This window comes from Anser cygnoides, chromosome 5, assembly GCF_040182565.1.
Source record: "Anser cygnoides isolate HZ-2024a breed goose chromosome 5, Taihu_goose_T2T_genome, whole genome shotgun sequence".
In the NCBI taxonomy this organism is placed as follows: Eukaryota; Metazoa; Chordata; class Aves; order Anseriformes; family Anatidae; genus Anser; species Anser cygnoides.
Genome location: NC_089877.1, coordinates 1,071,385 through 1,095,338, shown reverse-complemented (window position 1 = coordinate 1,095,338; position 23,954 = coordinate 1,071,385). Strand labels below are relative to the sequence as shown.

General features: G+C 39.3%; 1 protein-coding gene across 4 annotated transcripts in view; it reads right to left on the bottom strand.

Annotated features, from left to right (window-relative positions):
- The window catches only part of BTBD10 (BTB domain containing 10), a 30,293-nt gene extending 6,342 nt beyond the window's left edge, over positions 1 to 23,951 (bottom strand). Inside the window, exons 1-4 of one of the 4 annotated variants that reach the window (XM_048070064.2) lie at positions 23,813 to 23,938; positions 16,492 to 16,650; positions 3,564 to 3,757; positions 1,869 to 2,154 (exon numbers count right to left, since the gene is read on the bottom strand). In XM_048070064.2, coding sequence (XP_047926021.2) covers positions 1,869 to 2,154; positions 3,564 to 3,757; positions 16,492 to 16,592 — 581 coding nt within the window. In that variant the 5' untranslated portion in view covers positions 16,593 to 16,650; positions 23,813 to 23,938. Of the gene's footprint in view, positions 1 to 1,868; positions 2,155 to 3,563; positions 3,758 to 9,456; positions 10,143 to 16,491; positions 16,675 to 23,812 lie in introns of those variants that run through there. The other 3 variants (XM_048070065.2, XM_048070068.2, XM_013189029.3) reach the window with 3 other exon arrangements.
- Between the last annotated feature and the right edge of the window lie 3 nt (positions 23,952 to 23,954).

Here is a 23,954-nt window from a genome sequence, read left to right as displayed (position 1 = left end):
AACACCTGAGTAGTTTAAGAAACAGAACCAAGCATTCAAGCACATGCAACTCACTACAGTTTAATTTAAGATATTTAGTTAACTCCAAAATTAAAAATAACATTCTGATAGAAGATGAACAAATAGAACAAATTCACTTTTTTCACTTAATGATTTGACATGCATTTTCTGACCACTTTTGAAGCCAAGAAACATTTACGAAAACAGTGGTCTGTAACAGGATACAGGCTTGAGGCAAAGAATATATTCTTATTTAGTTACTTTTACCTCCTAGAGTACTCTAGTTAAGCAATTCCTGCTCAGTGTCCTGTGAACCGACACTGGGGAAGAGTGGGTTTATAAATAACTTGCATTTTAGAACACTATTCCCACATTTTTATTAACCTACTTTTGAATCAGCAGAAGATAAAATAAGCTTGTTCCTTGAACCAGTCCCCAAGGGAGAATAACACATCAACACACGCACAAGAAAAATCTACTGCATTAGCCAGCACCACTTACTCCAAAGCTGGACATGAAAAGAAAGACTGTTTCAACACATGCTGATACACCACCCGTTTGTTAGTCTGTATAGTTTTTGTGTGTGTGTGTGTGATATATATATATGTATGGATATATATACACACACACAAAACGTAAGTATGCAAACGCCTTACATAATTTATTTAATGATTGCTTTGATTTATTTCCCTTTACTGTTTATACAGAATCAGGAGTTGGACTTGATGATCCTTATGGGTCCCTTCCAACTCGGGATATTCTATGATTCTAACAGCTTTTTTGTCTCTCTGTAACTCTTCCCTCAACTTTCCACAAAATGGGGAACAAGGTACCATTTATCCCACATAGGGGTCATTTAAACAAAGCATGAAGTTGGTTCATTGTATATACAACCTGTGCCTTGACAAATAGATTCATATATACATAATTCATATATATATATATACTAATTCATATATACATAATATATGTATAGTATATATATATTATATAATATATATAATTCATATATATATTAATTCATATATACATAATTAAAATATGATTATATCCTTTTGGACTGAGAAACGTCCAAAACACTTGCTTTTCTGTTTTTAAATGAAAAAGCCAAATCCAAAGCAACACAGGCAGAACAAGTCCTTCTTGCTGCAAGTTTGTAAGCATTGATCTCTACATCTGGATAATGTGAAAACAGTCAGTATCCAAGCAAGTAAAGTATAGAATCTTTTCCCATGTAAACATGTTAAATAAGTAGCTCATTATAGATTCTATAGGAAATATTAGACACAAATACGTGGACTTTCATTCAACTACTGACCATTTTAAACATTAGTTCTCTTTGCTAAGACTCTGACATGTTATACTGACAATACCCATTTGACATTCCCCTTTCCAAAAAGCATTTCAGAAGATAAATATGTTGAGTTTGAATGCTGTGCACATAAGCCCATTAAGACAAAAAACACCTTCAAGTTTTCCTCCTTGCTGCTTTTGAAAAAGATTAAATGTTCATGACTTTGTTTTATGAAACAACTAGGTTTAAAAACAGATAGCATGAGGCAGACTCGATACAGAAGTGATGCCCAGAAAGACAGAAGGAAATGAATACCATTCTCATATGAAATGTTAATTTACTTATGATGTCTCTAGGTAATAGACATCCACTGACATCTCTGCCAAGCAGAGAACTTTCATCTCTTTTCTCACTTAAAGACCTTTACAAACTTATAATATCAAGTGTTAGAAGATCAGCTGGAGCAATGAGTTCAACTGCCATTTAAATAGTTTTAGTACCTTTCAAAAACACACCTACAAAATGACTCTCACCTACAGTTAGAGATTAAGGAGAGGGAAAAAAAGATACAAACCTGCCCAACATTGTATTAGGCTGTGCAGTGAAAATAGAAGGATCCACAACAAATCTGGTGTTGTCCACTATGAGTGTTACTCGTTCAGAAGTTCTTACATTCCGAGCTCCTTCTTTTCCATTTTCATATACAAACACCATTTCTCCACCAGCCTTGCAGCTCCCATCTGAACTTGACTGGCTACTGTTTCTGCTGCTGTTCCCCATGCTAACAGTGGAACCATTAGGCGAAGTCTTTTGAGGACGAGGGCTGCTTGGTCGAGATGAACTGTGATCCTTTTCTCGATCTTAAGAGGGAAAAAGGTGGAGGGAGAAAAACAAAAACCAAAAATTATAACTTCACATAAGCTCTATGCAGCTTGTATGTTTCCAGGGACATAACATGCCAAACTGATAAAAACTCAGTTAAAGCTATTCTAGTTAAAGAAGCCATCAAAAATAGCTACTGTCTACATATGAGAACGCAAAGTTTCTACTATTTGGTGATCACAGAATGGTTTGGGTTGGAAGGGACCTCTGAAGATCATTTAAAGTCCAGCCCTCCTGCCACAGGTAGGGACATCTTTCACTTGATCAGGTTGCCCAAAGCCCCACCGAACCTGACCATAAACTCTTCCAACAATGAGCTATCTGAAACTTCTCTGGGAAATTTATTTTACTGTCTCACCACCCTCATAAATTATATATAATTATATATGTATGTATGTATTCTTCCTTACATTCAATCTAAATCTACCCTCTTCCAACTTCAAGTCATTACCATCTTGTCCTGTCAGTATGGACCTTGGTAAAAAGTCTCCCCCTGTATTTCTTTTAACCCCCCTTTATGTATTAAAATGTTGCAAATAAGGTCTCCCTGGAGCCTTCTCTTCTCCAGGCTAGACAATTCCAGCTGGACCCTCTGGACCCACTCTAACAGCTCCACATGTTTCTTGTGCTTGCAGCCCCAGAGCTGAATGCAGGACTCCACGTGGGGCTTCACAAGGGCAGAGTAGAAGGGGAGAAACCCCTCGACCTGCTAGCCATGCTTATCTTTAGGCAGCTCAGGATACAATCAGTTTTCTGAGCTGCAAGCGCACACTGCCAGCTCACATCCAATTTTTTACCACCTGTATTCCCAAGAACTTCTCCAGAGGGCTGCTCTCAACCAATTAATTACCCATACTGTACTGATATTAGGGATCACCCCAATCCAGCTAGTAGGATCTTGCAGTTGGCATTGCTGAACCTCACAAAGTTCACATCAAACCACCTTGTCTCCCCAAACTCCTGACAAGAAAACTTTTGCATTCTAATATTGAAAAAGCAAATCAACATAATATTGGAGCTATGCATTGCAGTTTTTGTTCAGTGCTATAGCTTAAAGAAACATATTAGGTTTTGTCATTTAATTAAAAAAAACACCTCTATTTCTGTGTAGTCAAACCCTACCAAATAAACCAGAAATTTAGTCTATTCTCCTCTTAGGAAAACTAGATCAGATCATTCTTGTGATTCAAATTAAATACAGTCATAACTGTTATGTATTCCTACATGATGTTCTAGCAAAAAAAGGGTACTGCCAGCCCACGGCACATCTAAGAAATCTGAATGTTGTGGCATCAACAAAAATAATGCTTTTTATTGTATTTCTTTAACAAAATGGTAATTAAGCTTAAAAAACGTTAATCCTGAAATGTTATAGATCTGAACACACCAGAATGGTACTGTCTTGTTGGTGAAGTAACATTCCTGATGCATGGAGTGAGCTGAGATTCTGTTCTTTCATGGGATGAGTCACGAGACCTGTCACTTGATCTGCGTCTGTCCCTTGATCTCTCATGTCCACCACTTGCCCCCTGGAGGCTCATTTTTGTACAGTCTATTCCTTTAGCAACACGAGATGAGGTGCTGAAAACAGAAGAAAAATGTTCAGCATTTCAAAATTTCAGAAACATTGTACATTTAAATTTTAAAGGCATCCAGAACATGTACATAGAGTGTAAATTGTGAAGATTAATATTATTCACATCCATTTTCTTTCTTTGCTGTACTCATATTGACATTTGCAAACATAAACAATGGTCTGGAACATTACGACAACAGCAAGAATTAGCTGGTTGTTGCTCCATGATCTACAAAGAGATGCTGCTTGATCCGATGAGACTACCTGCAAACCTGCAATCACAAAAATCCCTTCCAGAACAGGTTATTCAAATACAAATGAATATTTAATCTTGGTTCTTATTGTTAAATTAAGTGCTCTAATCAAACGATGAAACCAAAAGTTAGGGGTCATTTTTTTCAATAAAACCTGGTTTGGAAAACATTTCTCAGAGCACAGGCTTTTAGTATTGAGTTAGCTTTTTTCCTCCCTTTGCAACTTGCCCTTTTTAAAGTAGATCAGTCTTTAACTAGTTAATACATCAAGACACACCAGCCAAAATTTTACCAGCCAGGAGTTTATCTCTGTGCATTCTTTTTTAAATTTTCAGTTACTCTTTGAAGGAGCAATAATAAGTGACCACAACTAATACAGCAAACATACAAACTATATTGTTAAAGCTAAGACCTACAGCACTGTCAGTAACAAGCAGGACATTTGCTTTAAACTAGCAGATTTTAATTTAATGGTTTAAAGTGTTTTTTGTTTGTTTTATTTTTTGTTTTAAGACTGAAAAAGTTATGTTACATCCCCTATGTTAAGATACTGATTCTATTTTGTAATTAATTATTAAACCTATCAATAAAACCTCTCAGTCTCAAGGTTCAGTACTCTCAGAAACTACGAAAAAAATTAATAGCATTTTGCAAAAGCTATTGCTGAATTTTACATATGTACTTTGTACTCTTTACATATTCCTTTGTACTCTTAAATGAGATTTCCTATCAGCAGAGCACAGACACATCTGCGTCTTTGTACCCCACCAGAATTCCTAAATCACTTCCTTCCCTATGTGCCTTTCAAGCACAGGCATGACAATGTTCCATATTTATGGGGCATAAGCTTAACTGAGAGGAACTTTCCCAAAACCTCAGGTACTGGGCAACCGAGACAGAAATGCAGGCAGCTACAAGATCTGACAGGCAAAGACAAGTAATCATTTCCCACAGGATCCTCAATGTTCCACTTGTCTGCAGCCTGTGAATCCCACCATTTACCAAAAGACCTTAAACATGATTGCTAGGAATGCTGTAGCATTCAAGAACATGAAGAGGTAAGAATAAGGCCCTAGCTAAGAAGAAATTTTTACAAGTATGAACAAGCAAGTTGAGCAGAATATTCTATTTTTAAGTTGCTTTAAAGTAGTGACCAAAAAAACCAACAAAAACAAAAAATCACCACGCAGGACTAGTCCAAAAAGCAAGCATCTAACTTGACATATTTCAGCTTTGTGTTTCAGTGACTGATAAGAGGAAGAACATAAATCAGAACAAAAAACCTGTAACAGATCATCTTCATTTTACATTGGTGCTAAAAATGGCCTAGAATGAGTATTAGCACAATGCAAAGAATAAGAAATATACTCTCAGCTAAGGAACATAAGTTTCCCCCCACACCATTTGAGGGAAAGAGCTTGTATCTGATAAAACAGAAGTTTGGTGCAGAGAGAATGTACTGCAATACTGTTTCCTGCCAAGCTTAAAATATGCTGCAATAAGACATGCATCTTTAAGATGAGAAGTCAGCCAAAGGTCTATTGAATAAGGCAAAACAACTGCAAGACTTGCTCATGGCTGGAAGTGTTCAGATTTTACAGTTTAAGAATTAAGATCCAAACACTTTCATTAAATGAAAATAGTATTTTTCACAGGACTTTCAACGTTATTTTGAGTATATGAAGATGTATTTCAGCACAGCTAATCCATTTCCTTACTTACTTTGTTCCTTTAAATTCTGTATTATGAAAATAAAATGTACAGAAGTTTGCAAGGGTAAGATCTGCCAACCTCCCTTTCAAGGACCATCAACAATTCCGGAAAATCTTTACACCTTTTCTTTAATACTAGCTAAAGCATACAGAAGCTAACCATTTAAATAGGTATGAAATATGACTCCAAAGCATCAGGAATGGAGGACTGTAGCCTATACTTAAAATCTAACATGAACCCAAAGTCTGAATGCTGTTTATAATGATTAATTAGTAATTACACTACAGCTAAACTTCCCAAGAAATGGTCACGCACTTAAGAAAATTCCATCTCATGTTCGCCTATGGGGTCGGAGCACGATGTGCAGATACAAACCAGCTACCAAACTTGTACCCAGCAGTACTGCGGAGAGTATCTCAGCAAACCCTGACAGAGCCTTTTGCAACAGCGCATTTCAATCCTAGCCCCAATATTTTTAACCATGCTGTGAGAAACCTGAGTTTTGCAGGTGCCAGATTTTATAGCATCTAAGTGTATGCCTCTGTTTATCTACAGCTGAAGTGCTCTAGTTTCTTTATGGGACATATGCTAGAAAATGAAACCAAACCACTGTAAGGGCAGGTAAGCCTATCATGCATTTTGGCAGAGCTGACATGAACTACCCTTTAACAGAGATGACAATTGGAATGTGTTCCTTAATCCAGAAAAATATGTGAAGATGCATTCCCCTCAAAGCTGTGATTCAGAGTTCACATTGCAGTGGGATCAGCCCAGGTTAATAATCTCTTGGCAGGAGCTGAGAAAAACAGGTGCTGCAGGAAGCGGCACTGACTCAGTCAGCCTCACACTTCCCTCCTCGCTCGTGGCTGCACGAGGGACTAAGCTGGTGGCGACTGTCAGCCACAGCCCCGTGCTCAGCCTGGCATGAGCCTGGACACGGCCCCTGCTGCTGCCCCCAGCTCCGCGACAGAGGCCGCCAGCCAGGAGGGCAGGACCCTCACCTACCCAGCCGTTTCTGAGCCTGGCAGAGTAGCAAAGAGTGTTGAAGAAGAGTTTTTGAGATGCAGCTGGACACGCCGTTAGTCTGGTCTACTTCTATGCTGCCCTTGTCTCCCTTTAACGTACAGCTTAGTGCTGACTGTGAGCTGGGCACGTTACCCACTAGCCAGCAGAACGCCACACAGAACGCAAGGCTTCTGAGATTCAAGCAGTCTGGCTCGAGACAGCACCGAATCATGAATCTCCACTCACCTTAATAACAGCCATTTTCAATGTCAGTCTTAAATCTCATCACTGTTGAATCACAGTACACAGGAAGAATTAAACATATTTCTTTGATCCACTGGAGATGTATGTGACAAAAATCTGAAGTTCTACTTGTAGGCAGATAAATACTACCACTGAAGTAAAACTTTGCTCTACAATAAACGAGGCAACTAAACTGAGTTTAAATCTGAGCAAAGAGAACATAAAGGAATGGGTGGGACCTAGCACAGCAGAACAGACACTGGCTTTAATCCATGATATTTGGACTTGGAGAACCCTGTCACTGCGCTATTGTATCAGGCTGAAAAAGGAGCTACATCTTTGACCAATACATTGGAAGGACAACCTATGACTTATATTTTACTATGAAGAGGCTTTAGAAGTTGCAAGCATTCGAAAAAAACAAAGACACTAAAGCTACCAAATATTTTTTTTTCTGATAGGACATTTTAGCAATATTATCTCCCCCCATCCCCCCAACAAAGCCACTGGGAACAGGAGGCAGTTTCCACAGGGAAATGCAAACTCTTTGCTTCACTCCAGCAATGCAAAACTTGTTCTGAGTTATTTAATTTCATTTGTTAAGTTAGACCAAAGCATTTGCTGTCTCTCCATAGTTTTAAAACATGGATTTCTGAAGCTGCTAATCAAGACATGCCTGTGCATTTTCTAGATGAAGTCCAAACCCTTCATTGAAAATTGGGCTTTCACTACAAACCTGTCACCAATGCTACAAGCAAGCCAAAGGGGTGTCCGCAAGGGAGCTGTGTTGTGTCAGTGCAGCTCCCCTTGGTGATGAGAGCACCACCAACAAAAGCAGAGCAGCCTTACTCACAAGACCAGGCAAACTGTTAGTTAAGTACTGTGGTTCATAGCTGCACTACACAGACTAGATACAACACCAGTGAACCACTGATAAAAGTGCCAGGAAGCCCCCGGTCTTATGCAGCAACTGGCTGTCACACTATTAATCTGTAATTTCAGCCTACAACAGTCAAGGGTGCTCCGCACAGCACATTACTTCAAGCCTCCAAGAAAGTCATTGTAGTCTCAGATCTCTCTCTCTCTAAAAAGAAATACTTGCAATTTGGATCTTTCAATTAATTTCCCAGCCAATGACTAACAGCTGCACACTGCACCGTGGAAGCTGCGGGCAAGAATGGAGGTACAAAAATTTTCTCCTGGATGCTTAATAACATATTGCATTTAACTTAAAACGTTAAGAAAAAAAGTAAATCCACAGCCTCATTTCCTCATTCACTAAGCTGGAAAAAAATCATTATGCAAACTACCTAGTCCACTGAAGTTTATAAAGGAAAGGTTAAGACTATCTTCCTTTGTCAATTGCCTTCCAACTGGAAAGAAACCAGCCCTATGAATATCTGTGCATTTAGACAACCTTCACAAATTCAATATATTGCTTTTCCTGGCTCCAAAGGAGCCCTGGGACAGTAGCATTGCAACCATTCAAGAACCTTAGGTCAGTAAGTGAATTTATTTCCCTCCTCATTCACTGATAAAGGAAGCTCTACCTTTTTATAAAAAAAAAAAAGGGGGGCGGGGGGCATTTTCTTTAAAAGTAGCTATCTCACAAAGAAAACCAAATAAGCTGAACATTTTATTTAAGGAAACCTATTTAATATGAAGTAAAGGAGGAGAGTATACCATCAAAATGGTACATCTGTCATACTGGTATGCTTCTGGTATGCTTTCTATTTGTGCAGTAAGAGAAGAGCTTTTTTAAAAAAAAACGTGAAAGCTCTTTAATTTATGATTTAATGATGCTTTGGAATCATCTGTGGATGGAGAGCTTCAGTTTGTCTTTATACGTAACAACCTATTGGTTTGAATATATTACTAATGATTAAAAGAAGTGATTAAACTGAATTAATTCTACTGTCAAAACAATAAGCATGTATTCCAATACAAAAAGTTTGCGTGCATCCCACTGAACACTACCAATAAACACACTTGTCTACAGAATTATGGTAGCAAACCAATATAAAAGCCATAAAAAGTAACCATAAAAAATAGCATAAAACTGTATATAAGTGTAAAGGATGCAGCAATGGAATATTAACTAAGATTTTCAGCCTTTTGTTCCCTCCCTTTATCTTCTAGAACTTATATTAAGTAACTCTTCACATATAAACTTAGATCCGATCTTTTCCTAGGATGATTCACATAATCAACACTTGCAGAACATGGATATAGAGCTTTACATACACCAACTTCCAGCAATATTTCTGTAAGGTTTTAGACAAAAAAAAAAAAACAACAAAAACCTGTTCTGCTCCTATGACTATGACTTAAACAACAACAATGCTTATGCCCCTCTTCCTCCCACTGAAGTCTGTTCTTTGTCAGCAGATATGTAAATTGACCGGTACACACAAAGGACAGTGCTTTCCTTGTTACTTGTTCAGGTCCTGAATATTAACCACAAATTATTCCTGTTAACAGATACGCACCTTCCTCTTGTATCTATCAGGGAGGAAACACAAAAGCATGGAAATAATTTTGAAATCAGAGCACAAAGAAATTGTGTTCCTTCCAAGAAAGCAGCTTTGAAAGCCAGATCAGCATCCTTTGGCATTACTTGTTAAGTTCAGCATATTTGATATTTCCATCATCTCTTCAGCAGTTGATAACACCACCAGCGAGCCTTACTTTTTCCTCCATCTTCCTCTCAAGGACAAGAGATTGTAGCTAGGCAGTCCACTATGTGTTGAAAGACGCGAGCCCCTCTAGGTATTAATCCACTTCAATTCCTCCCAGTCACTGACTCAGCCATGCATAGTGCAGTCCTGACGTCTGACCTCGCAGCCTCCTGTGAGCTGAATTCAGCCTTGCCATTCCCCTGCTCAAAGCAGCCATTGGGTGACGCGACTGACAGGCAGGGCGAGGAGCGCGCGAGAGGAGAGCTGCTCGGTGCCGTGCCAAGTACCATCTGCGAAGCTATTTCTAGTCCTGCCAGCTTGTTGGGCTTCAGCACACAAACACTACATCTGAAAAGGTTACTGCTAACTTTCTCTTGGCACACATCTCATTCGTGGTCGTGATCATTCAAGATACACAAATTTGTTAGTTTCAGGGACATGGAATTTGTTCCTGTGAAGTCTGCCTGGGTTAATACTTAAAATTAATTCACCTTGCACTGAGCTCATCAGCAGATAAAGCAATAGCCTCTGGAGGCTGCATTTTCTAGTTCTCTTTTTTTTAACTGCAAACATCTTTCCCAGCAAGTTTATGGTAAGAAAAATGACTGCACTTTGTGACAACCTAAATATTAGCATACAATTGTAGCAATCAGTGTGTTTGCTGATCTGAAACCAGCGCATCAACTCCTGATACAGCACATCTTCGCATCAATAGATCATCCAATGCCTGGCAACAGAACGAGCCCACTGAATGCAGAAAGCAGCAAAGCACATGAGAAAATTTTATCCTGACATGTATATTAAAGGTTTTTTCTTTGGGGAAGGGTAAGTAAACATTATGCTACAGCATTTTAGAATGAGTCTTGTTAAATGGCTGTAGGCTGATTTAAGGACTCACGATGCACTGGCGGAATAGCTTAAAAGCAAGTCTTCTTATTGTATTATATAAGTATTCTTAAATACAAATCTGGATGGGATTTGCAGTAGCAGAGAAACAAAAATATGGAAGTTGAAATCGCAAGGGGGATTTCAGCACAAGACTGCTGTTGGAAGGAGGCAGTCAGTATGAAAAACAAAGAGACTTGTGACTAGAAAGGCAGGACAGCATTGACACTCCCACCTGAAGAGTCAGTTCTTTAGATCCAGCAGGAAAAACTTCTGCTAGTGCAATTTCAGTTATCTGAGCCAGTGAATTTCCTCCTGCTTTTAGGGTTTCCTGAGGGTTCACACAACCACCCTCCAGAGACAGAATGGCCATCAGTCTTGTAAGTAATGTCTTTCTTTCAAAATAATTCACAGAAGATGTGGCTACAGGCAGCCATCCAGAAAGCATGCTAAGGAAGTCCTCTCACAGACATTTCCCCCCCTTGCAGACACACAGAAGCAGGGAGCAGCAGCCGTGCTTAACCCAGGGCTCAGTCTCCCACCAGCCAGCCCGTGGCAAAAACTCTCCGCTTCTACAGGGGAGTGCTCCAGGATCTTCCCTCAAGCTCAGCACAGCAGCTCTGCAAACACATTTCCTACTCAAAAATTCTTAAGTGTTCTTCAGCAGGCCCTCTCAACCATGAGCAATATATTTCTTCGTAATTCAGTTCCGTTTCAGGAAGGAAACAACAGACAGCCTCATGTGTGTTCAGTTGCCAAAGGGATTTTTCAACAGCAAGGAATTAACCTTTACGTAGATATACAACCACACCCCATGTCTTCTGTCAAACTACCCAAATACATGACCTCTATACTTGTTGTACTTGTTGCTTCTATTTATACAGCAATTCCTCCTCCATATTCAGAAAAGAACATTTGGTATTTTATATAGGAATATTTGATATTTTTAAATTTTTACTTAAGTTTAATAATATCAGAAGCATAATATTCCTCATTGGGGCTACAAAGCACATCCATCTATTAAAAATTAACTTCAGAAGTTTATATTCAAAAAGAATTGGGTCCAACCACTTACTGAACATGTACCGAGCCATTATAGTTTATACTCTCAGAGCAGAAAGGAGCAGACAGCAATATAGAAGAGAGCTGCCCCTAAAAATTCTGGGAATGTACATGAATGTAACAGTTTAACCTCTACAGTATTTTGTATCTTAATTACAAGTCAAGGTCTGAGGAGATTTGCATGACTTCAAAGTCCTCTACAAAAAATATCAGATAATATTTGGAGGTCATTTGTATGCTGGAGAGATTCAAAAGGAATCTGAAAGTTCTGTCTTGCACAGAAAACACTAAGGTTGTCACTTTTTGTTGTTGTTGATTTTCCAAAAATGTTTACAAGCTGCCTTTTCGGAAATGAAGAAATTCAAAAGGGAGGAAAAAACGCTGTTTTTTAAGGCACCTAAGACACTGGTCTTAAACATTATTAGACTGATAGGTTTTTGAAAACAATCAAGTGCCATCCATTTTTCTAGATTCCAAGAGCATCTCTTCCCAGTTTATCCCAGTTCTTCTGAGGCCTTTACATCCAGCAAGATGCCAGGTGAAGGCCTTGACCTATCAATGCCAGGCTGCAATTAAAAGCAGGCATGTTTGCAGGTAACAAAGTAGATGATGCAAAGTAACTTTTTCGTAGGCTATGACTTAGGCCTGATTCATTCATGGGCTCAATTGTCTTAGTGTCATGCATTGTGTAGGCCTGCCCCATCCTATAAATTGCTCAATGGCAGAAACCCTATTTACAAGAATAGAAGAAATCCGTCCTGCAGCAGAAAACAGATTATACATTCTGATAACATTCCAGGGATGATAAAAGGAGCCTTCTGGGATGCTTCGTGTACTTACAAAATGCTGAGGCAAGTGGCATTTTCATTCAGAACCCATGAATACATCCTCCCCAGCATGCAAAAATAATATTAGCTGAAAAAATTCTCAGCATTCAGCATCTGCACAATAGCTTGTCATATATGGAAAATTTTTCAAACCTCATGATTTTTAAAGATTCAGGAGTCATGAAAACAGAATCATGGCACAGCCACATTTTGTTCATTAATGTAATAGGACAGAGAGGACTTTAAATCTAATACTATCTAAACAGAGCAAACAAACATGGGACTGTCAAATGAGTCTAAGAGAGCAGCAGAGAGAAATCCAGAACAAACATTAAGAAAGAAGCAAGTTTCAGACACAGATTTTCCAGCCCAACTCTAGACAAAGCACTTAGTGTGAGAGAATTAAAATGAAAATCTTCCAACAACTAAAGCACTGTAGAAGCTACTAAGCAATGTGGCAAGCTAGCAACCAATGAAAAATTAATACTAAACACAGAGCAGCAATACTTATCACTGAAAACATAAATGACTATTTACTTGAACCTTAGCCACTGTTCAGTCAACATTTGATTCCCAAAAGTTTTATTCCATCTTATTGGGGTACTCGAATAAAAAGCATCTCAAAGGTTTTCATAATAGCTTGGACAAACAAGACTGTATTGTTATTAGTTACAGACAGTTTTAACACCATATAATTCCACCCTGTCGAGATCCTTCAATTTATTCTAGGGATCACTTGCATTATTATATTTTTGGTCCTTGTCTTCGGCTACACCACCCATCTCAGAACAAGGAAGAAAAAGGAGGAGAGAAAACAATGCTACAGCTTGCCAGAAGTTTCAAAAACTGGGGCTGATAACCTAGAACAAAACAGACGTGTTAACCTGTTTAATAAGAGCATCCCCCTGACAGCTTTGCCACAAGTCCTTTGCCTCAAGCAGATGGCACTGTGAAGGGAGCAGGGGTCAACAGCTCTCCTTGCCGCTGCATAAGCCCCACATGTGGGAGGATGGCTAACAGTCCCGGATGATGGTTTCTGTGAGTCCAGACAATTATTTAAGCTATTTTAAGAATGTTACGGCTGGTGGATTAAACACTCCAAAGCTTCAAGAAGTGACAAGCTAAGCATCTGAAGTATTACTCCCCTGTTGAGATTCATTAAAAAGTTCTTATTTCACCATTACATTTTTAAAACCTGAAGTACTTCTTCCTTACTATAATAAGGATTGTTTTTGAAAATGCAAGACAAATAAGACTGCAGTACTCAAACCTTTTAATGAAGCAGCTCTGTTCGAGTTCTACCTTTAAATTTATTTTCAAAAGCATTTTTCCCTTATGCTGCATTCTGCACGGACTTCTCTTGAGAAAAAGCGTCCATTAAGTCAGAAGTTATGGTAATATGTCTACATTCAGCCACTCAAAATCAAATCATTTAGTTTAGGCTTTTAAATAAAGTATACTATTTTCCAATAACTTGATTCGCTTAAGAAATCAAGTAGCTCAAAGGAAAAAGATATCGGAATATTTCTCCTTAATTTATTCCTTACTCCATAACGACCTCAAACTATGAGCTGGATTTTCATTCACAAAGCTTTCCAAAACGATTCTGTGTTATTTATAACAAAAGCGTTACTTTAAACACTCTGTCCCTACCATCCATACCAAAACTTCCGTAACATGTTGGCTGCTCAGCATTTTACTGGAAAGGTGTACTACGTTTTGCCAGAAGTGTGTTCAATTTAGCTGCAGTTGTTTCTGATGGGTAAACCCTGAATTCAGATTTTATGCAGTGATCAACAGCAGCCTTTCTGAAAGGCATAGGTAACGGCTTTCCTCTAGTTAACTCCTGTCTGCATCAAATAATCTCTTCAGAAAGCTGCACAGCTTTTTTTTTTTTAAACATTTCCCCAGAATAGATAATCCACATCAGGCCACAGATGGCAAGATGCGTATTGTTTGTGTTCTGGATTTACCTAGCTTCAGCTTCCAGCTACTACATTTTATTACCAATTTGCTTCCTAAGACTCACCATTACATTACTGTTTCTGCAAGGATCTCCGTGGACTGCTCAAGTTGCCATCACTTAACCTTTGATTGTTTCCTGTCTCACAAGATACTTAATAACTCTTCTGTCTTCAGAATCCACTCTAATCAAAAGCTTCCCTGAACTGCTGATACCTGGCTCCCAGTAACTTCACCACACATCCAAGAGCTGCATTAGCCCTTTTGATTGTATGATGTTACTAGAGGCTTCTGTTCAACTAACTAGCCATTGAGACAGTGCTTCACAATGTCTAGACTGCCAATGACAGTTTATGCAATCTACAAAACTGACCAGCATTCTTTGATCCTAAATGTTTAACTCCGCATTTAGGAATATCAGAAATGCATGGTTCATTTGCTCCCATTTTATCAAACCAGTCAGATCGCACGCTGTTAACGAGCTCTTTTCATTATTTAATTCTTACTCCATCGTTTGCCATCTGCATCAGTATCAGCTCTAGGTTTTATTCCAGATCACCAGTCGGGGGGGTAGCATGGGATCTAGTCTCAGCAACTAATCATTCATTTCCAATTACAGCCTGGCACCTGACAGTGAACAGTCCTCCACTCAGGTACAATGCCCTACAATACCTATGCTGTTCATCTGGCGATGAACAACAACATTTTAGGTTGGATATTAGGAAGAACTTCTTTACTGAAAGGGTTGTTAGGCATTGGAATGGGCTGCTCAGGGAAGTGGTTGAGCCACTATCCCTGGAGGTCTTTAAGACACGTTTAGATGTTGAACTTAGTGATATGGTTTAGTGGAGGACTTGTTAGTGTTAGGTCAGAGGCTGGACTAGGTGATCTTGGAGGTCTCTTCTAACCTAGAAGATTCTGTGATTCTGGGCCCCATCTTGACCCTAAATAAAGAGCACAGATCAACTGCTTACCAGACACTGTAATCTTAACAAAAAGATCAGCTGTACAAAGCTATATTCCATAAACCTATAGTGACCAGCAGCAGGAGCCTCCCACTTCAGTTCTGCGGGAACCATTCCTTTATTCACTGTAGAAGTAATGTCACAAACAGGCCTATAATTACCTGGGTCTCCCTGTGAACCTTTTAATTACCAGCACATTCTTTTTTTCCTGCCCTCTTGGACATCTCTCAATTAACCAAGATTTAATGACAGGAAAATAACCAACAATATTAATTGCTTGCAAAATGCTTTGGGCAACACTGCAGTCCAGTTTACCTGAATATATACAATAAAAATGTGAATTAACTTGCTGTTACTGAATGTGCTCCTTCGCTCTTTTCTTATCATCTTAAATGTAGGAAAGCTTACATCACTAACAATTTTAGCTAGCTAACAGAGATGCTGTTATATTTAGTGTTTCTAAAAGGCCAAAGAACTCTGAAGATGCACACTTTTTTGGATGCTTATATATATTTCCAGCAACATGTTGCTTCACATACATTTGCTAGGTAACCAACTGCTTGGCTTAAATCATTTTTTTTGAACACTATATGCTGGAAAAACACTGATTAATTTCAAAATATCTTCTAGAAGCACTTAGAAAACATTCTCATGGTGGTGGAAGCAAGGTCAGACACACAGCTTTACAAAGAAAGTGCTATAAAGCATGATACTTGCATGCAAGCAACCATTAGGTATCATCATGACCAAGTTGCAAGTATTTTAAACATGCTACTTAATAGAGAATACCAAATGGCTAAAAAACGATGAACAGGAAGCAACTCATTCATATTAAGCACCCCAGATATTTAGGTACTTAGCCACCCAAGTGGTGTCTTGATATACACAAAAGACATTTAGGAAAAAAAAAAAAAAAAAAAGAGGAAAGAGACAAAGATCTCACTCACCATAAAGCAAATGTAAGCACAGATAGATTAGGGAAGCTGACAAATCAGCTAGGAAACATGTTTTAAAAGAATTAAGTAGCATTCCTTTTCAAAAGAACTATGAATTTATGACAGGACTTGCCACAACCAGATACAGTAGCCTTTAGAATAGGTTTTTATTGTAGTTTTGATATGCAATAGATTGTACATAGCACCTACCTTGAATGTTTACAAAGTTTACGAGGTCTATTATGCAATTTCCGATCCCAATTCTCTGGATCACTGGAGTTACTGTCATAAGGATGAGGCCGTCCTGCCATTCCACTGTAAGCTTCCTCACACTACTGCTCTCAAAAGCACACATGCAGCACTCACAACCTACATTAAGAGAGCAGTGTTTACCTTTGAATAATGCCATACAGGAAAAAAAAAAGACAGATGCATAGTTTAGTGTTGTTAGTTTTCATTGTTTAAAATAAAGATTACAGAACATAGGGTATTCTGAAGCACGACTTCGAAAACACACAACAATAATCTTCTACACATTTTGCTGATACCTGCACTAAAAAGATTACTTTGTTATAAGTACCAGTTCTATAAGTGTTGGCAGATAACTTCAGTTTTTGCCACAATTCCACTGTGTCCAAATAGAAAAGTCACTAGTTATAAAACACAAGGCAAACATCACTTTCTTTCAAACGTATCAACACAATTCAAAGAAAGATCCCAATGTAAAAAGATTAGTTTTACAATTTGAGTGGCTGTCCAAAAGGAAAACAGAATTAAGATTAACATTTTTATCTGAGTCCTTACTCCAAAAGGGAACAAACAATACTTAGAAACACTCAATCCAGTCCAGTTTCACTGAATTTTGCAGAAAAGACCAAAATTTCATAGAAAAGTACAAATCATCATAACCCTACCCCTGCTTTGATTGAGGTACAATATTATGTTGAATGCCCACTAAAAATTCACTCTCAGCTAAAAACAACTTTGTTACTGTCATTCAAAACAATCCAAAACAACTAGTGTTAAAGTCAGGCCTAGAAACAACCCTTTTGTCAAGACAGTTTTATAGATCAAAATGACCTGGTTACAAAAGCAATGAAGCAGCCACAAGTGACCGGCTGATGGTTCTACAGCACCTACACTCAATGAACTTTGAGGTCTTTTCCAACATACATGACAGTATGATCTGGAAAAACCCAGTAACAGATAGATAAGCCTACCACGTTTCTCTTAAATCTTAGGCTAAATATTTTAGAAACATCACATTCTCCCACTCTCATAATTAGTATATTTCCATTACATTCTATGCAACTTATCCTTTTTGGAAGCGAGTCCCAAAGGAACTGAGACTTCTCCTTTAAAACACTGTAGCTTCTCAAATAAAGACCTTCTTGTCATGTAAAAGAGAAAAGCTCCCAGCTATATTTAGACCCAAAATTTTTATTACAGGGGAATAATAGAGAACTAGCTCCTTAGAAATGTTAGTTGCATACCAGTTTTTCTTTCATGTTCAGTTTTAACAAAGAAAATAGATTTCATACTATTTCCCAGAATGAAATATTTTTTGCAGCTAAAATGAGTAAACAGATTTTACTCATCCTTATGTTTTACTCAATCCCTTATGTTCTTGTATGACCAAAATTTAGATACTTGCTTAACCTTTTGTCTTCAGCACCATTCACACGTGAACTGCTGAGCAGCTGCTTAGTCACAACGTTAAAGCTGCAGCCTTTTATAATCTCCACCAAATAGTTGTTTCTTTTCCTGCTACAGTTTCTATAATTCCATACACTTTGGTTGGAAGACTAATAAGGTCATGTGTTCACATAAAGTCAGGGAAAGAAAAAAAAAACCACATTCATTAAAGGTTTAATTTCATCAAAAATTACACCAAATGCTCAACTTTATCATGCAAAAAGCCCTAACAAGCATTTCGGTGTTTATTATACCTGGAAATTCAGGTTACCAAAGCACAGTCACTGCATGATGATAGTACATAAACTCAGAAGGTTATAGGACTTAGGCACTTGTATCAAGTGTGCTTAGATACTTAACAAAGAAACTAAAACCTAGTTCAGAATGGAAAAAGCCTTGTTAAGGAGACAAGGGGAAGGAAGCCTGGTTTACAAATCCAGAAGTGAGTTCCTTCAGCAGCTGTCACTCAGGTCACAGGTGCTGTATGATGTACCATTTTCATGCACAAGCAATACAAAAATAAAGACAACTTTTATCCTGGACTGAAACAAATTGTGTTCATTAGACTGAGTCACTCAAGCAAGATAGACGGTGAGTTTTACTACTCATGGCAACAAGAGTTTACACAGAGAAGCACAGAGCACTCTCCACCTGGGATGACACAATTACTCCTTGTCAATTACTCCCACCTGGCAGGTCACCATCTCCCAGCTGTTGACTAAGGCAGGTACCTGGGGAGACTCCCTTCTTGCTGAAGCACCGCAGTGACAGGCTTGTGCAGCACCATACACACAACCTCACTTTCCAAGCTTCTGTTTGTTTCCACAAATTCCCTCTTCCCATCTGGAGCCTTACAAACACCTCACCCTCTCACATGGACCCAAACCAGTGCCTTATCAGGCTTAGTTTGTCAGCTAGCAGCTAGATCTTATTTATTTCATTAAAATAAGGACATCAGACATGGAAAAGCAGCGGTTATTACAAAAACTGCAGCTGAAAGGGTGCTTTAAGGTCACTTTAAGTTTTGTCATGCTTTCTGCCTTCTTCACCTTGTTCATTTAATGAAAATGACAGGCTCGACATGAGGGTATAGTTCCACATGCACTCAAAACTTTTAAGTAGGATTACTTCCTCAAACTGCTTTGCTGTGCAGTGCCAGGTTTAAGCCATTACAAACAATAAGTGACAAAAGGACAGAAAGGAGCAAACAGGATTGCCCCCTATTCCCTTTTCCCAGCTCAAAGCATGTGGAAAGCCACAGGAGAGTTTCAGCGATGTAGACTGCTGGAGTACTAGACCCGCACGCAGCTGACACCTGGAGCACAATTCTGAGACCAAGATCAACAACCTGAAATGTCCAAAGCCACATCTTGTGAAACTTCTAATATAAATTCCCAAGCATACCATGCTAAGGACTTAGAAACAAGAAAGTCTCCCCTGCGTTCTCCACTCAGGGAGACCTTAACAAGCAACACTCCTCTAAGAAACAACTTGCTATAACACAGCCAATTCTTCTCGATTGTTGTTGAGAGTGCTTTTGAGCTGATTGTAAATAAATGTATTTTTTAGTTTTATTTCAAGTTTTAACAAACCCATAAAACCATAAATAACAGAAAAACATCATAAAATTATTCTTATTGAAGATGGTTACTTTACAGAAGGCAGCATTTGCTAATTGTAAGCGTCTAACTAGTCCAGCTGATTCATTTTAAACGCTTTTGCAAATCCACTTTTTCCTGCAAAAGAAATAAATGCTTCAACTGTGGTTCAAATGATGACAGTTTCTTTGTGGATTTTTTTTTTTTTTTTGCATAGATTGACATTGTGGGCAATACAGGTAATTTATACAAAAGCAAATGTTCTTTGCAGAACATTCTGACCTTGGTTGTAAAACAAAACATAAGTGCAGGAGAACATGGTTCCAAATACCACCCAGTGCCTCCCATGAAATCAAAAAAATACCTGAAAAATGTTGGTAAAGGTACTGGGAACACATTAAAGAAAAAAAATCGGATCCAAAGATCTTGTGTAGAACACACAATACTGGTATATTGGCTAACCTGATTGCCATTTAATTAGCTAATAAGCAATTCTCTAGATGCAAATGAGGATTTCTGACCCCTCTGAAGACAGCTAATGTACTGAAAATTAGCACAAGGAGAAACTCTGTAAAATAGTACTGCTACAAATCAGGAAGCAGGCAGATTTTTAAACCTTTCAACATAGCTAGAACACTACAGATTTGCTAACATCAACTTGAAACTGAAATCATTACTAATTTATGATTTTTTTGGCTATGGAGACACAGTAAAATTGTAAAGACAGACACGCAGTGGGTTCAGGAAGCTAGCAATCCACGTGGTAGAGCCAATGTGTGCACTCCAAAAACCAGTAATTAACGTGTTTACACCACTACTTCAGGAGCTCATAAAAGAACATATCATACGCTAACTTGTGATAGCAGTAGAACAGATTGTGTTCAATAATATTTCAAGCATATTCAGTTCTGTGCTATGACAAAAGGTAATACACAAGAGCACACAGCAGTTTGAGCAACATTTAGAAAACATCAGATGGTGGACAGAAGAACACATACTTCCGTGAGATGCAGGACTTGCATTCTTCAAGGTACTGCAGGTGGAAAAAAATCTTGAGTAATCTTTCAGGAAAGGAGTAAAGCTAACCTCAAACAATTTTCAATACTTTTCTAGCCAGACACATTATATTTATTGGGCATAAATGTAAGGCTGCATAGCTCTGGAGCCTTGCTAAATAAGATTAAAATAGCCCAAGTTTTGAGGCAGAAGCCCAGGAAGTCATTCCAGCACCAGGTGGAACAAGGAACTGATTGCTCCAGTTGTCAGTACAGAATACAACATGAAGAAAAACTAGCACATAACACCTCAGCAGTCTTACGGCTACTCAGATTTAAGCAGGTCAGAAAGGTTTCCTAAAGTAGGGCAGGTTTCAGCAGCTCATCTGCTCTAACCAGCTTCATCAGTGAAATGCCCTGTAAAGCTGAACCAGGTTAATCAGAGGGATCCAGTAGACAAGTCACCAGCTTGGACAAAAGCTGGCATTAGTTGTGACAGGCAATCTTTAAACAACCAGTTACTTAGACTGTACAGGGTGACCATCTGCTGCTCACTGCCTCTAGTCAAAGCATGAAAGCATAAACAACAAAAAACTAACTTACAAATAAGATTTACTGGGAATGCAAGAACAGCGTGATATTACATCCTAATTAAGGAATACAGTTCAAAGTACACATGATAATAATGCAAACACCATATATCATGGAAACCCATACCTGCCAAGTGAGTTTCTTGCAAGCTAGCACAGACCGCAGCCACAACTTAGCCACATACCGCAGCTTTATGAGTCCTCACCATTGAAATGTTATCAAACTTACACTGACAAAAGCATAGCTAAGAAACATCCTATGCAATGCAGTACTAACACTGAAGCTAGTAGGTAAAGATTGAAGCTTCTTTTAATGAGTAAGAAAAACAAACAAAAAAAATCAATAGAAACAGTCATGTGAAGCGGATATTCCCCCATTTTTATAGCACCATGAGTAAGAGATACCCAGAGACTATATTGCAGGCTTTAACTTTATAATTCCTGTAGGGAATATGACCATAAAACAGCTATCTGATACTGAAAACCTAAAAAGCAGAAGGCAGGTGATTTTTCCCCCTTCTGTATTAGGGTTCAATGAGTAAAATCAGCCTAGGTTTACCTGTTAAAAAAATAAATAAATGAAAAAAATAATAAAAAAAATGCTCAAAGGATTGAGCAACTTCTAGACAAAATCAGAATCCTCATTGCAGAACTCAACTTTGTGCTGCTACTATTGCTGCCATCACACATGGCTCAGCAACATAAAACAAAGAAAAGACACAGGGCTTCGTAGCACGCCTCAGCAGCGAGGAGATGAATACCATAAAACAGAGGATCAGGCAGATTTCTTTGTCTAGAAAGTAACAAGCAAGGTCTACGGCACCAATCGCACCAGCAGTAACAAATCTCAGCAAGCAAGGAAGTCCCAAATATTTTTCACAATTTGCATGAATTCTAAACTAGCATTTGATTGTATACGTATTTTTAAAAGCTACATACATTTATTGACAAGGAACAGTACCATGCCAAGACTTAAGCAACACTGTTGAGGAAAGCAGTGCTGAAAAATATTAGCTCATAATGAGATTTTAATTTTTGTATATACATACAGGAGGAGATAACCCCAGCCTCAAACACACAATCTAAAAAAGCATACAAATTAGAACAAAGTGACAGGAAAAACCAACAGTGATGACATTTGTGACTAATAAAATAAGCAGTATCAGCCACACATCAACCATTTCACCATTTTCAAGTGCCACTGTGACTAAAAAAGGAAAACCGGACTTCAAGAATGAATCCATTGAGTGATATGAGAGCTGCTTTGAACTGTTGTCTTTCTTAACCCCCAGTCTTCCTGACACTAAGAAACTGGATAAAAGCACAAATGTTATGTGCTGAAAAATTTCTCTGAAGAACAGTCTGAAACAGCATCATGAGTAGATGTCAATGATGACCACAGACAGGACACCATTCACTATAATGAGTTTTTAGAGACAGAAATGGGACAAACCTAGATGTAATATTAAAAGTCCCTAGGAAGAGAAGTTGTCTACCTTAACAGAGGGAAAAAAAAAATCTGTGATGTTTTGCATGAAAGAGACCTAGTCAGAGACAAATCCACAATGACAGATTGGCAAAACAAATGCGGTGGAACAGTTTTCCTTAACTACAGAGAAATGGTCAAAAATCAGCCCGTTCCTTTTGACTGCATTCAAGGTGTATGAGTTCAAATTAACCCCTGCAAGATGATGCAGAGATTTTTAGATCAGATAAAAGAAAACAAGTGCGAAGCATTCGGTCAAGAACTGTGAACAGTGTGAAGCTGACGATTTGAGCTGTATTTCTGGACCATCTAGTTTAATAGCAAATCGAAGAGAGAAAAAGAGGGTCTTCCAGAAAAAGGATTATTGAAAGTGAAGCAACAGATAAGTACTCCTTAAATAAATTACCAAAGATGATTCACAAAGACAGAAGCAAACAAAAATAAGACAAACAAAAGATGACAGTCCAAAGGCTACTGAAAAGCCAGGTTTTGAGCAAGTAGTTGAAGTTGTAGAAGCCAGCCAACAGTGACGAACAAAAAGATACAATAGGCATCCTCTACTTCGGGCAGAGGAGCTGGGCAACTGACAGAAACAAACCTGGGGAACGTCTGAGACGGAGCTGTGTCCCAGTTCTGAAAGGAAAGAGTTCTGGAGCTACTCGCGGGGTGAGATGGGAGATACAAACGACAGGACGCAGAAGCAGAAAAAAGACGTAACGCTGGGCAGCTAGCACACAGTTATACTGTGACAGCTTCACCACTGAAGGATTAAATATTTTCCTGCGAATAAGATCTGGTTATTTGGGGAAAACAAATGAAAATTATAAAAGATAATTAGTTCTGGCAGTCCTGGGGCAGGTACGGCTCTGCTGGGGTAGCAGGGCAGGACAGCGTGCTGGGCGGCTCTGCCTCTGTGCTGAACCTCGCGCCGCCGGTGCCGAAACCCTCCCGGCGCTACCGCGACGTCCCTCGGAAGGCGCCGTGCGGTTCCCCGGGCGCAGGTCCGGATACGCCCCCGGCCCCGGCCCCGGCCCCGGCCCCGGCCCCGGCCCCGGCCCCGGCCCCGGCCCCGGCCCCGGCCCCGGCCCCGGCCCCGGCCCCGGCCCCGGCTGCCCCGAGCGCCGCTCCGCCACCGCCCGCCCGGCCTGCCCGCCCGCCGCCACTCACCCCCACGGCGCCGCGGCCGAGCCCCAGCCCGAGCCCCTGGCTCCCGCCGCTGCGCCCAGGCCCGGCGATCACCACCTCTCACGACAGCCGCGGCGGCGCGCAAGGGGAGGAGACGGTGGCGCTGAGATCTCGCGAGACTTTG